Here is a 14,588-nt window from a genome sequence, read left to right as displayed (position 1 = left end):
AAGCCTTTCTGTCTCATAATGTTGAGCGCTCCCTGAGTACCAGGGCAGGGCTCTCTCCATCTGATCATAGGACCCTGTCTCACTTTCTTATATTTCCCCTCCAGGGTTCCATGTAGCAGGCCTCCCCTGACATTTTTAGCAGAGGGGAGAAAGTACAAATGGAGGAATATTTTTGTGCCGAGTGGATAAAGGAGTTGTGCTTTCTAGCCCCTGGGCCAACGGAGTGTGGCACAGTTCTGCCGGGCAAGGCAGGGTGGACACTGGGTAGTGTGGCTGGACCCGTGCAACCCAAGGTCTGCCCTGGTTACCCACATGTCTCACTCCAGACTCAGGATTTCCCTTCCAGCACCCTATTCTGGGTGACTCAGGGCAGCCAATTTGAAATCAAATAAATATGTGTTTTCCAGAGCAGACTGGAACATACTGTTTCTCTCCACAGAGTGCAAATCTTACCCTGCATCCTCTGGCCTAAGGACCCATTTCAGGTCTCTGGTCCTTTTCTCACAATCCCCATTCTTTCAGAGAACTCTCTTGTGACTATGAAGGGGTAGCACGGGGAAAACTTGGTGATGACGGACAGTTCTGGTTCTTGATTGCGGTGGTGGTTCCATGACTCTCACACGAGTGGGGAAATGACATGGAACTACACACACACGGTACCAGTGTCCATTTCCTGGATGTGATATTATATCATAGTTATGGAAGATTCAACCATGGTGGGAAGCTGAGTGAAGGGTACAAGGAATTTTCTGGACTATCTTTGCAACTTGCTATAAATCTACAATTATTACAAAATAAAAAGTTAAACAAACATTTCTTACTTGAGCAAAAACAATTTTAAGTGCTTCATAAATATGCTGTGTCTGTGATGGGCAGGGCCCTCTACAGCAGGTGAGGTCTCTCCTGGGTTTACCTTTGATGCCCTCCCTCAGAATCTGGATCCACCCTCTGGAAGGACTTAACGTCTCCCCCCTCAAGTAGTTTTATGTTGGAAAGAGGAGCTTGCAAAGGGCAATGCTTAACCCAGGAAAGCACCGATGGTGCTCCTGTGGGCCTGGGAATGCGGGGGGGGACAGATCAGAGTGGGAAAGGGAGTCAGGAATCCCCATCCCCCCAGAACTGTGACCATGGCCCCAGTTTCTGCCCCCTCCCATCAGAGGTCCCTCTGATCTTAGCCCATTTTCCTTCCCATTTAGGAGAGGGATACAGGGGCCGTGGTGGTGCTGTGGGGACTCCGTTTCCCTTCTTGTCATTGTTTTCCTTTTATTTCAGTGAGAGGCCCACGCACACACTGCACTCACACACAAGCTGCATGACCAAGGCTGTCGGGTCCTGGTCGAGTCTCTGAGCTGGGGGCGGGCAAGTGCATGAGGCTGCCCACCTCTGGGCCTGGGAGGCGGGTGGTGCTGTGCTTGGGGACAAAGTGTCACATGGGGGTGGAGGCTTAAGTGTTGGCTTTCTTGGCGTCACCAGGGCTGCCCACTCTCCGTTCTAGCCGGCTGTAGGGCCTGCTGTAGGGCTCAAAGGCTGAGGAACCCAGTTCACAGCTGGCAGGCAGGTCCAGGAATGGGGCAGTGGAAAAGCAGAGCGCTGGAACAGGGGGTGGCAGCGGTGGGGGCCCAGAGGCCGAGGTCAGGGGATTGCGGTGCGGGGAGGAGTTCCTGGGGTCAACCAAGGAGGTGCCCCTGTGGCCTGCAGGCAGGCCCGACAGGCTGGGGGTCAGCGCCAAGAGGCTGGGGGCCCTGGGCACAGATAGCAGCCGGCCCTGCTCCAGCAGCCGCAGGATGTTGGAGGTGGCGAAGGCCTCAGACGCTGAGGAGGACACGTGCTTCTCCAGGTCTCTGCTCTGGTCTTTCTTCTGCTTGGTGCGGCGGTTCTGGAACCAGACCTTCACCTGGGGTAGTGGGGGCCAGGGTGTCAGGAAGGGAAAGGGGACAGGCAAAGTAAAGGGGGCAGGTGGGAGGAGAAAAGGAGAGGAAGGGCGTGGGGGTGTAGTGGTGTGGGAGTGGGGGAGCAAGGGTGGAGTGAGAGGGGAAAGAAGGGCATTCAGATTGTCATTAAGGCCTTCCCACAACCAGCCAGCTCTGGGTGAACTGATAAGAGACACTGCCCCCCCATATTAGGGACCCCCGCACACACACACATACTGCTAAACCGACTCTGGCTAGGATGAAGGAATGGGGTAGCAAATGGAGGGTGGAGTTTGAAGGGCACAAATGAAGTTTCCCTCTTGGCCCAACATACCTTCCACTTTTAGCCAAGTTGCTGGCTTCAGCCATCATTTATGTGCTGAGAATTCCCAACTCGAGATCCAGGCCATTATCCAACTGCCTGTTAAACTCCACATATGCGGACCCAGCTCAGATCCACTCCCCCACACAGGGACCCCTCCTCACCTCCCGTCTTCCATGAAGGCATCGCCACCCAGCCACACAAAAACCTGTGTGAGCGCCCGAGGTCCCCTTCCCGCTCTGCAGTGCAGGCCCTCCTCTCTTCCTTTGCCCCTCTCGCCTGGACTACAGCCCGGTTTCTCCATTTATGCCTCTCAACTCTGGCCACCCATGAGAGCCACCTGGGGAGCCAAACTCCCTTCTCACCTCAGCTCAATCTACTCAGAATAAGGTGTCTGGGACTCTGACACTAGTTTTTAATGCTCACCAGGTTGGAGTTTTTAATGCTCACCCGGTTATCCCAAGGTGAGAGAAGCACTGCTTTAGGGGTCTCTGTGCTTCACATTTAAACCTTAACATTTGCAGGGCCAGGGGCAGGAGGAAACTGGGAGGCTCTGTCTGGCTCATGGCCTGCCCTGCCTCTGACCTGCACCTCTGTGGGTACCCCAGGCTGCTCACACTCTGCAAACAGCCCTCACTGACCACTTCTTGGGCCTAGGGTTCTGAATAATGGCTGCGTGGTCTGCCTTTGGGAGGCCTGCAGTGGGGAGAGTCTCAGGAAGGCGCCAGAAATGGGCTCGGGCCATTTGGCAGGGAATTCTGCCACACCTGGGTACGGTCTAGAAGGTGGGCACGGGCTCCTGGTGGTGGGCACGACCCTTGGCCTTGCAGAGTCCTCACCCCAGCGAGGGGCATGACCAGAGGAGGGCGGAAGTGTGGCCCTGTAACATGTGAGCCTAGGCCAGGGGCCACCTGCCTGGTCGGAGGCTAGTCTTACCTCTCCTACCGTGGCCGTGAACTCTCTAACCCAATCTGGCTATTCTCCTGTTTGAACCTGTTGCAGCCCCCGCCCACCCCATGTTGGGCTTCTCAACATGATATCAAGTGTGAGAGGATGTGGCAGCATGTTGAGGGGGACTTCCAATGGCCACACACTCAAACCTGGGGACAAAGAGGTATCAAGTACCTCATATCCTAAAAGGTACCACCAACAAAGGGGCAGAGAGAGACCCATTGTCAAGGCTGATGAGAGGAGGAGAACTAATCCTTAGAAGAAAAGAAAGGCTGGGAGGGAGGCTCAACAGTCAGCCCTCGGGGATCTTTGATGGTGACAGGGGACTTCTTCCCCTATCTGAGGAGAGGGTGGTCCCCCAGAAGGGAAGTCAGGGCCCCCACACTGAAAGAATCACTTGTCGGGACCGGAAGTGCCCTAGAGAAGAGACTGGCATTTGCCCCGCAGCTGGAAAACTTGTCAGGCCACAGCACCTGTAGGGCCATGTCACTGGTGCCACCCCTGCAGCACCCAGACTTGAGTCCCAGGGGCAAAGAGACTGGGCCTGCTTCTGGCCTGGAGGTTTCAGGAGGCTGGCAGCTGGCTGGGGCAGTGCGTGCCCGCAGGATGAATAGGGACCAATGAGTGGACAGCTTGGAAAGAAAAGGATAGGGTGGCCTCAGGGGTTCCCTCCAGCTTTTGGAGGATGTCAGGGAGGCCAGCAACTCCTGTGACTCTGGGTGAAGGAGCGGAGAGGTGAGGAGGAAGAGGAGGCAGGAGCAGGAGGGTTGCCTGGGTGAGGACGAGGGCAGAGCTAAGGCTGCCTGGGACGAGACTGAGCACCTCCACCCCTCCAGCCCAGGCTTCTGCCCGGTGAGGCGCCTCACACCACAAGGTGCCCAGTTATTTCAGAAGATCTCTGCCTACCTGCCACTACCCTCCCTGCCCTCCGACCCTAGGGTACTTTGTTGATGGGAGAAGAGGGAGCAGGTGGCTCAGACAGGACTCCGTTCCAGAGGCGACAATGGGCGGTATTAAAGATAGCAGGGTCCTTCCCCTGCACATCTCTCCAGCTCTGTTGGGGTGGTGGGGTGGTGGGTGGGGGGGCCAGGAAGCAGAGGAGATTTGAAACAGATGTGCTTTGTTGTTTTAACCTGGATTGGATTGAATTTCAATAACCAAAAGTGAACAGAGAGTTACAGGAGCTACTTGAGATTGATTGCTTTATTCATTCACTCATTAATTCAACAGATATGTATTGAGGGCCTACTGTGTGCAGGTGCTCTTCTAGGCTGGGGGAATTGGCAGTGAAGTAGAGCAAATCTTGCTATATAGAGCAGACCGTATAGAAGGGAGACGATGAACAACAAATAAAAACAAACAGGCCTGGGCAGCCGGGTGGCACTGTGGTTACAGCACGGTGCTCATAACACCAAGGTCGCTGGTTCGATTCCCACATGGGCCAATGAGCTGCGCCCTCCACAACCAGATTGAAAACAACGACGTGACTTGGAGCTGAGCTGATCCCTCCACAATTAGATTGAAATACGACTTGACGTCCTGGAGAACACACACTGTTCCCCAATATTCTCCAATAAAACAACAACAACAAAACAAACAAAAAATGACTGGCAGGTAACAATAAGTGCTTTGAGCAGTATCTCTCAAATTATTTGGGGTGGGGGATCACTTTTTAAATTTTCCAATTTGTTATAGACCAATTCTTTTGTAAAATACAATTATAATGAATTACTAGAAAAATTGCTGTATTGGTATCTAAATATTCTCCATTTCTGCACTTAACTTATCATGGACAGATCACACTTTTGAGGGTACCGCTTTAGAGAAAGGCAGCAGGATAAGAGGGGGAGAGACGGGGAGGTGACTATTTTATTAATGGGTGGCAAATACAGCTTTTCTGAAGAGGTGACATTTGAAGGAAATATCAGTCAGGATAGGGAGATAAGGTCAAGGGAGATATGACCAAGTCTGGATGAAGGAAGCTATTGGGAAGAAGAAAACCCTTTATGTGTGTCATTTCTGGAATTCAATTGCTCCATGAAGCAGTCCCACCAGTTCCTTGGGGACCGTGACTAGGTTGCTGCATTCCTTTTCCCTGCTAGGAAGCCTCCTGGCTTCTCTGCTTGGCTAGCACCTACCCTCTTAGGACTTCAGGCCAGGCACCATCCCCAAGAACCCAGAGCTTAGTTTCTCATCTCTAAAATGGGGACAAAAACACTTGGGTTATTGCAGGGATCAAATAAGGAAATCCATGCAGAAGGCTTTGCATGGTGCCTGGCCCACTCTCAATGTGAGTTAATTATTGTTTATTGCTCACTTCTCCGTTCCTAGCTCTGAACCAGGGGGAGAGGACAGACCCAGACATCATGGTTCCTGCACTCAGGAAGCTGAGGGTCTAGTGGGAGAGTGGCACTAATCCACTCCCAGCAAAAGGAGGGCAATTAGGTACAAAGGGAGTGGCAGTAGCAAGGGGTGTGACTGATGAGGAATGGAGAGCTTTTTCAAGGTGCTCTCCCACAGGAGAGTGTAGCAGGGAGAGGTAGGCATGGGCTGGCACCGGGTATGGGAGTCTCCTGGGGAAAAGGGCCTGGAAGGGGAGGAGGGAAAAGGCAGAGGGCAGGTGGGGCAGGGGCTGGGGTCTGGCATGCCTATTTGTTGGGCACTTATGTGTTAGGTCAGGAATTCAAACCCTGGCTGCACCTTAGATTTACCTGGGGTCTTTTTTTTCTAAGTCCTTATGTCCAGGCCCCATCCCAACCCACTGAATTAAAATCTCGAGGGGGTGGGACCTAGGCTTTTGTATCCGCTCTGTGGGTGATTCTAATTTGCAGACTGTGGAGGTGGATGCTGGAGCTGCCAAGGTGGGAGTGAGAATACCTGCCTGTCTACTTCCCACCATCAATCCCACGGTTCCTGTCATGCAGGGTGTCATGCGGGGTCTCTGGTTCCTCTCCCCACACAAGAACGCAGGATATGGTGAGGCCAAAAAGGAACACCCATGGAACCATAGCTAGAGGAGTCATACCACTAGAGTCTCACTGGTGGCTGGGTTGGAGATACAAAAGCAAACATCCACCAGTACCCCAACAAGGGGTCCTTCTGCACCCCAGTCTCTCTGGCTGCCGGGCGAGACACACACAGGAAATAGGATCCACAATCCGCCATCTGCTTTTCTGCCTGCCAACCAACTTCACTTGCCAACCGCAATCCGCCATGCTAACTACAACCTGTGCTTGTTAGCTTAGCCACAACAGTTATATCAGTGGCTAATGGCTAAATGGTTACAGCTGATGGCCAACCAGTCACAGCTGATGGCCATCTACTACCCGAGGCAGCACCTTTCCACGTGAGGCTGAGAGCCTGGAAACTGCTCTCTTAGACTCTGTCCCCACACTTCCTAAGTAGTTGATTCATAAGGTACAGCAAACAAGGGACACACTGAGTAAAAGACAGGCTCAGAACCCCTGAACTCACCCCTCTTCCTCTAGGAAGTGTTCAATTTCCGCTCAGGGGTCACCGTCTTCCCAAGGTTAAATCCAAAGTTGCTGGTCCTTTTAAGGCTCAATTCAATTGCCTCCCAATTCTGGGGCACAGGTCCTATCCTGAAGTACAGTGCCCTTCCTGGGGTGTCGCCCTCCCCTTGTCTTCTAGGTACCTGCTGTGGTCTCCCTGGGCTGCCATCTTGCCTCCTCCCTCTCCCGGGTCCCCCGGAACTCAGTGTGCTTGGTGGCGTCACCTCTGATCTGTTTCAGACCACACTGTGACCCATGGCTGCACACCAGGAAAGGGATATGGTTTCCACCTGACTGCCAGGACCGGGGAGGCATTTTCTGGATGATCATCCATCACCTTCCTTAGGCTCATGCATGGTCAGTATTAAATTCTGGGACTCATTGTTGATTCTTCATCCCTGGCCCTGAAACAGTTCCCCCGCCCAGCTGAGCGAGGGGGATCCTGGAGCCAGCCTCTCACCCTCCTTTCCTCCACAGCCACATCTTCTGCTCTGACCCTGGTACTCTGGTCATTCATTCAGACAACACACAAATAGCAACCATGCAATACATGCCAGCATTGCCAGGTGCTGAGAAAAGAATAAATAAAAACCCATCTCTACCCACTTACGTCTCAGACATGAGTAGTGGGAGAGATAGGTCAGCAAGTGCTACGACATGGTAAGTGTTTTGATATAATATATACATTATATATGTATATGGTACATATAGATGAAGTGTATATATTATATATATACATATATATGTATATGAAGTGTATATATAAGTCTCTCTCTCTCTCTCTATATATATATATACATACATATATATATATATATATATATATATATATATATATATATATATATGAAGACCCTGAGGTGGGACAGCCCTGGTTCTTCCCTTAATTAGTAGATGACATGGGGGAAGTTACTTAACCTCTCTGTGACTCAGTTTCCCCATCTATAAAATGGGTATTGTAATAATGCTTTCTTATCACTTTGTTGTGATGACTTACTGAGCTAATAATTATGGACGTAGAAAATTGCCTGGCAGATACTGAAGGCTTTTAAGCAGCATGGCAACCACATCAGCTGAAAAATATATAGGGTGCTGGGTCTTCCCTAGAAATTCTGACTTGGAACCTGTGGGCTGAGCATGGAATCTGAGCCGGGAATCTGTATTTTCACAAGAACCCCAGGGGTCTGCATATGTGATCTACAGGCCATACCTTGAGAAACACTGCTTTAGTCCAACACCAAACATTTCCCTTGAAACAAAGCATGATAACAAAGTGTATTGGGTGGTTTCTAACAACAAGGGGAACTGGACTCCATGGGACCCTCCCTGTTTTCTGACAGGAGAGGAACTTTCAGCACATGGACTCTGTGGGGATGGGGTGGGTGGAGGGTTCTTCTGATGGTTCCGAGAGAGAGATGCCTCTGAGACTCCCTCCTACTCTCCAGGGCCTTTCTTCACTGCACAGCCTCGGATTCTAGGCAAGGCCAAGGGCAGAGATCAGCTGTGCTCTGTCTTGTTCGCTGTTCCTACATTGGAAGGACCCTTCATCCTGCAGAACTCTGTGGGCGGTAGGGAGGGAAGAGAAGGTCTTTCCTGTTCTGTCTACCGGATCCTGAAAATGGGCTTCTCATTGAAATGTTCAGACAACTCAACTTAATTGGGCACGTAGAGGTTAAGGAAAAGACCAGGAATTTGAATATGGGTGCTGAAAAAGCCTTACGCTTTCTCTGCCTGAATTAGGACCATGCCTGGGCACTCCTGGTATCCAGGGAAGAGAGTAAAGATGCTGGCTGGCAGCAGGAAGAGAAGAGAAGCCGGCAGACACAGAGAGAAGCAGGCACTTGGAGAGGAGTCTCTGAGGACCTGGAGCTGAAGCCATGGGTCTACAACAACTTTTGGCTTCCAGTCTCCATCAGGCCTCGTTACACCATGGTCCCTGTTCTTGGATTTCCATAAGACTGTGCCTCCTTTTTTGAATCGCTTAGGAGTCCATCCATTATTTTAGCACACTTGAAGGAATCTCATATCTTTTCTCCCGAAGAGCACTGACCAAGATCCTCAGATAAATTAGAGAAAAACTAGCCCCCAGAGAAACAGCTGACATACCTTGCTGACATCTCCACTTGGACCTCAAACTTAACTTATCTAAAACAAAACTCTAGATTCCTCTCCCACTATCCTGTTCCCCCCCCCACTACTTTCTTAACTTGTGAAGTAGTGTCAGTAACCATTTCTCACCCTTCATCCTGTTGTTTAAGCCCAAACCACTTCCCTTTCCCTTGCCCTGTGCATGTAATCCATGAGCAAGTCCTAGCAGGTCCTATCTTCAAATGACAGTACATCTGAGATCAGTTCACTTCTCCCCTCCACCACTACTCTGTTCAAGATACCGTACAGTAGCTCCTAACTGGTCCACTCTTGTCCCCATTCTCCAGATGGCAGCGAGAGTACCCTCTGTAAAATGCCAGTCGTCTCATGCCAGTGTCCCTTCAACACCCCACCATGGCGTCTAAGCACTATGTGGTCTGCCCCATCTATGTATGCTTATTCCCCTCCAACTCTAGCCACACTGGCTTTCTGACACTTCTAGAACATTCTATGCCCGGTCCCACCCCCAGGTCTTCACAGTTACCCTGTGTCTTGACTTCTCTTCTGGCTCCTCATCTCGCTGTCTCTTCCGTGGTTCACACCTCAGCTCAATGTCATTCCCTCAAAGAAGCTTTTCCTGACCACCCTAATAAAAGATTTCCTTTTAGTCCCTATCATATCACGTTTTATCTCCCTCAGAGCACTGTTAAATAAGAAACAACAAGCCCAAAATGGAGTCACTTGTGCTAAGCCCATGTCACCAAAATGAGACTCAATACCTTACTTAGTTGTAGTTTTAGCCTCTCCCAGGAATGTAATCTTACACAGTCTGGAATTTTCTGGTCTGCAGTAATAATACACCTGCTAGTCCCCTTCCATCCTCCATAGGTAGGTTACCTAAGCTTGAAAAATCCTCTCGTTCCCCTTTCTGCCTTCCATTTTGTACAGCTCCTTGGATCTCCTTCCTATTTGTTGGATGGAATGCTGCCCAATTCATGAATCACTCAACAAAGCCAATACGATCTTTAAATTTACTCAGTTGAATTTTTGTTATTTAACAGCACTCATCAATTTTATTTATTTATTATTTGTTTATTTTAGTGTTTAAGCATTTTAAATTTGATTGACCTTCCAGTTTGTTTTTTAAAAAGTAAAACTTATAGCACTCATCTCTTTTAAATGTTGTTTGTCTTTCTCATGCAGAATAGAAGAAGCCTCTTTTGAGAACACTTGAGTTTATGCTAATGAGGTCACTCAGGGTGGGCCCGTAGATAGTTTCAGGATGGGGCTGGTTCCAGAAAGACCAAACTTGTGATTAGACGGTTGAACTTTCAGCCCCACCTCTGACCTCCAGGGAGGGGAGGAGGGCTGGAGATTGCGTTATAAAAACTCTTAAACAATGAGATCCAGAGAGCTTCTGGGTTGATGAACACAAAAACATGGAAACTCTGGGAGGGGGGCACACCAGAAAGGGTAGGGAAGCTCTTTGAACCACTCCCCTCACCCTGCTCTATGCATCTTTTCCATGTGGTATTTCTGAGTTGTGTCTTTTATAATAAACCTGCAAATAAAAAATGTAAGTAAAGTATTTTCCTGAGTTCTACGAGTCATTTTAGCGAATTATCCAACCTAAGGAGGGGGGTGTGGGAGCCCCCAAATTTATAGCTGGTCATAAGTACATGGAAATGGCACTAATGTGGGCCTGTCCTGTGAGACTGAGCCCATAACTTGTAGGGTCTGTGCTAACCCCAGGAATTGGTGTAAGAATTAAAATGAATTGAACTGTTGGACATCCAGTTGGTGTTAGAGAATTGACTGCTGTTGGTGTTGGAAAACACCACACCTTTAGTATCAGAAGTGGTGTCGGAAGAAAAATCTCACACCTACCCCAAAAGGTTGTGGTGAGGGCGAAAGGAGTTAGCCCACGCCAAGCACTTAGAACGGTGCTTGGTGCACAGTAAGCGCTCAATAAATGTTAGCTATACCTTATATTCTCTCTAAAACCCCAGGGTCGGGGAAAGAAAAAGGAGGGTGGTAAGCCATCAGCAAGGGGAGGAATCCTTGAGGGCTCACTGGGTGCCCAGCTCTGTGCTGGGCTCCCCAAGGAGGCCTGACGAGACGTGGCCTTCAAGTACATTCTTGTCCTTGAGAAGTACATACTGATTGGTGCACACCACACACACACACACACACACACACACACACACACACACTTTATAGGTCAAGCCATGTGGAAAAGTTCTCTTGGGAGGAGGTCAAGACGCCTTAGGGAAGGCTACCTGGAACAGGAGAGTTTTGGCTTTGACTTTCAAAGGCAGGGAAGTGTAGGGTGTATGGGAGACAGAGCAGGGAAAGGATGAGGACAGAGAAGGAGTTGCTGGGATGGACATCGGAGGTGCCCTGGAAGAGCAAATTTCAGGGGAGAGTTTGGGGGCAAAACTAGGTGAGGCAGAGGGTAGTTAGAACAAAGAAGAGGTGCAGGTATTGAAGGGTGACTCTGTGCCTCGACCTCAGGGTTTGAGGGTGACTTCTGATGTTCCCCGGGAGCATGGCCCTGGCCCAAACACTGCAGCCCCTCTGTGAGCCGCCTGGCCCAGCTGCTCCCAGCCATCTGCTGGGTTGTTCCGGGCTCTACAGCGGCCTCTGGAGGAAAACAGGTCCAGGTGGATGACACCCGTGCCTGCAGAACAGCAGCCACTGCCCAGCAGGCCCCATCCTCCCTGCTTTCCCCTCCTCTCCCTCTTCTTGCCCCTTCTCACCTCTCCCTCTACCCCACTAGGGGTTTATCCCAGGAGGAGCCTGCAAACCCCTCAAGGGAACCGGGACGTCCAAGTGCATCTAAATGCCCCTTCACGAGAGGTGGACGGGGCAGCATTCTATTAGTGTGACTTGAGGAGCTGGAGGAATTCTGATGAGGGAAGTGATGTGATCTTGACTTAACTGCAGCCCCTGGGATGCCAGGGAAAGGACAGCAGCAGGCAGTACAGGGAGAAGCCTCACTCATCCTCCTGCAGCCTTTCCCTGGAAATTCACCCCTCCAGCCTGTCTGCTTCCTTACTCTTCTTCTCTTCCCCTCATAAATCCTGTTTTGTCTGTTGTTTGCAATGCATCTGTTCACTGATCTCCCGCAAAGGTGAGATTAAACTACTAGAGGGGTAGCTAAATGAAGGTCTCTAAGGCACCCCTCGGCAAGTTCCAGGAGGGTTGCCCAGTTTATAAGCAACATAAAGATGCCAGACTGCTTGTCCAAATCCTAGCTCTGGAACTTTTTATTTGTATGACCTTGGGGATAACTTTTCCTCATCTGTAATATGGGACAATACTGGCAGCTTCATCAAAGTGTTGTGGGAAGGGGCTGGTGAATTAACATATGCAAAGCACTTAGCACAGTGCCTTGGCACAAGTACTCAGTATTATTATTGCTGCCGTTGTAGTTATCATTATATAGCTCTATTGCCAGCTTGAAATGCCTCCATTCCCACAGAGAAGGTACTCAGTGAACCAAAGTGTTTCCTTTAGGTTTAACATACTATTGTTAAAATGCTAAGCCCTTCTTGGATGAAGGGGGTGTTCAGACCCCTTCTCTCCAACAAGAAGTTCTGAGCCACGATGAGGGGAAGGTGATGGAGGGTAGGAAAGGCCCAGAATGGGGAAATGCAAGGTCCCAAACCATCTTTGTAAAATCTCATCTCTCCCCCAAATCCAACCCCTCATCAGCCCTTTCTGCAGACTCCTCTAACATGCCACCATCCTTCTAAGCCACTCCCTGCATCTTGAGTGTCCCTTCCCCCTGCTTTCTCTGGTCTTTTCCCATATTCTACCCAAACTGCCTGATGCATCCCAAAGGCCCCTGGTTGGCATATACTGACTCTCTCTTGTCAGCCCTGTATTTATTTGCTCTGGTTTACCTGTAACTTTAAGTCTGTCCCCAATGCATGTCTGCACAATTCCAAAATTGGATCTCATACCCAAGGAGTTCTCAGGCTTCCAGGGCAGGAGTGGAGGAGCCCAGATGCCTTCTTACCTGGGTCTCAGAGAGGTTCAGCTGGCGGGCCAGCTCAGTGCGCTCACGGCCCACTACGTACTGGCAGCGCTGGAACTCCATCTCCAGGCGATACAGCTGCTCGGCTGTGAAGGAGGTGCGTGTCCGCTTGGGCCGGTCTAGGTCCAGGGCCTTAGGCAGGACAATTTCCCGGATGGTGCCTTTGGCATCTGCAGAGAACATGAAAGGAGGCAGGTTAGTTCACTAGTTACAGAGTTAGGCCACCAACAAGCATCTTAATTAGAAGCAGTTAGGTCCTTAATTAGGATCTAACCGGGAGCTCCTCGGGTGTGGGTCTGGCTGTGTGACCTCTGACAAGTTGTGCACCCTCTCTGGGCCTAGCTTCCTTAATCACTCAATGCAGTATGTTGTATCTACTGGGTATATGTATGGGAATGGGTCTCAGTATAAGTCATAGCCTGGGCAGAAAGGACTCACTCTGACCCAGCCAGGATTCTGTTCCATCAGCAGAGTAAGGAACAAATGGAAAGATATACCAAGTCTTCAAGTGCAGAGGAGAGGATGGGTTAGCTTTGGGTAGGATCCAGCAGGTAAGGTTTGCTGGAGGAGATGTCCAGAGCCAGGTCCTAAGCCGTGTGTGAGAGAGTATGTGTGTGTGCATGGGTGAGTACTCTGTCCACAGACCCTTCTGGGGTCCATGAAGGGCCAGTTGGTGTGGGAGCAGGGTTCCTTAGGAGGAACCCAAAGACCATTGCCACTACATCAAGCTGAGGTGCCTTCCAGAGGGGGACTGCTGCCACTTCTCATGTACCTAGTTCTGAATAACAGGGCCACCCTCCTGGACCCTCTAGCATGAGGTGTCCAATATTTTAGAGCCTACTTGAGAGATTGAAAACCCTGCAGCCCAGATAGTCCCACTCAAAGAACTCAGTAATAGCAACAAAGAGTTCAACAAAAGTCAGATATTTGTGGGCGAGGGTATATACATCAACAAATTACAGAGGCAAAGATGACCCATGTTTGAACCATACACACTGATGGCTTGAAAGCTAGTTATTAGAAAATCTTCTGTCAAAATCTAGAGTATGGAAATATGAAGCATTGTATTCTGTAGGATTTACCAAACCACCCCCGACACCTGATGTCGATAATAAAAAGCCAAACTAACAGAAATTGACCATAACATAGGAAGATTAGTGTCAATGGGTGTCAATGGGAAAACTTACTAACTCAAGGCTGCCCTGATCGACACCCTCCACAGTTGCAGGAATTCAAACCCTCTTTAGGTGGTGTGCACAACTGGAGTTTGCAATGTGCCCAGAAGTGGTAGTGGCCGTCGCTGCTTATGTTTTTTAGTCATAGTAATAGCTGACACCTCTACAAACCTTGCTCTGGGCCAGGCACTGTTTCAAGCACTTTAACCCTCCCAATGAAATTGCAATTATTATCCCCATTTTACAGACGAGACAATGGAGGAACAAATTTTAATTAACTTACCCGAAGTCGCCCTGACAGTGTTCAATAAGCTCTCAAAACACCCTCATTTTACTTTATGAATACCCTCTTTTAGTAATTCTTAATGATTCAATTGATACATAATGAAGAGGACTTTGGTCCTGGGTAAAAATAGAACCTTCTGGATGTGTTCATCATCGCCCTGGAAGACATAGGAAAGGACCAGCTTTGGGACGTGCTGTCTGTCAGGAGGCTCCTTGGGAGCCACACGGCTGTGGAACCCACCTTTAGCATCCCTGCGGCAGAGGGCGAACCTGAGACCTCTCCCTCCCAACGCCCCACCATAG

At 49.9% G+C, this 14,588-nt stretch overlaps 1 protein-coding gene across 1 annotated transcript in view; it reads right to left on the bottom strand.

Annotated features, from left to right (window-relative positions):
* Window positions 1-1,287: 1,287 nt before the first annotated feature.
* Window positions 1,288-14,588, bottom strand: part of VAX2 (ventral anterior homeobox 2) — a 29,524-nt gene continuing 16,223 nt past the window's right edge. The window contains exons 2-3 of the mRNA XM_019717185.2: window positions 12,808-12,995; window positions 1,288-1,894 (exon numbers count right to left, since the gene is read on the bottom strand). Coding sequence (XP_019572744.2) covers window positions 1,445-1,894; window positions 12,808-12,995 — 638 coding nt within the window. The 3' untranslated portion in view covers window positions 1,288-1,444. The remainder of the gene's footprint in view (window positions 1,895-12,807; window positions 12,996-14,588) is intronic.

This window comes from Rhinolophus sinicus, linkage group LG05 (genome assembly GCF_036562045.2).
Source record: "Rhinolophus sinicus isolate RSC01 linkage group LG05, ASM3656204v1, whole genome shotgun sequence".
NCBI classification, from domain to species: domain Eukaryota; kingdom Metazoa; phylum Chordata; class Mammalia; order Chiroptera; family Rhinolophidae; genus Rhinolophus; species Rhinolophus sinicus.
Note: the sequence above shows the minus strand (reverse complement) of the source record. Positions and strands in the feature narration are given on the sequence as shown.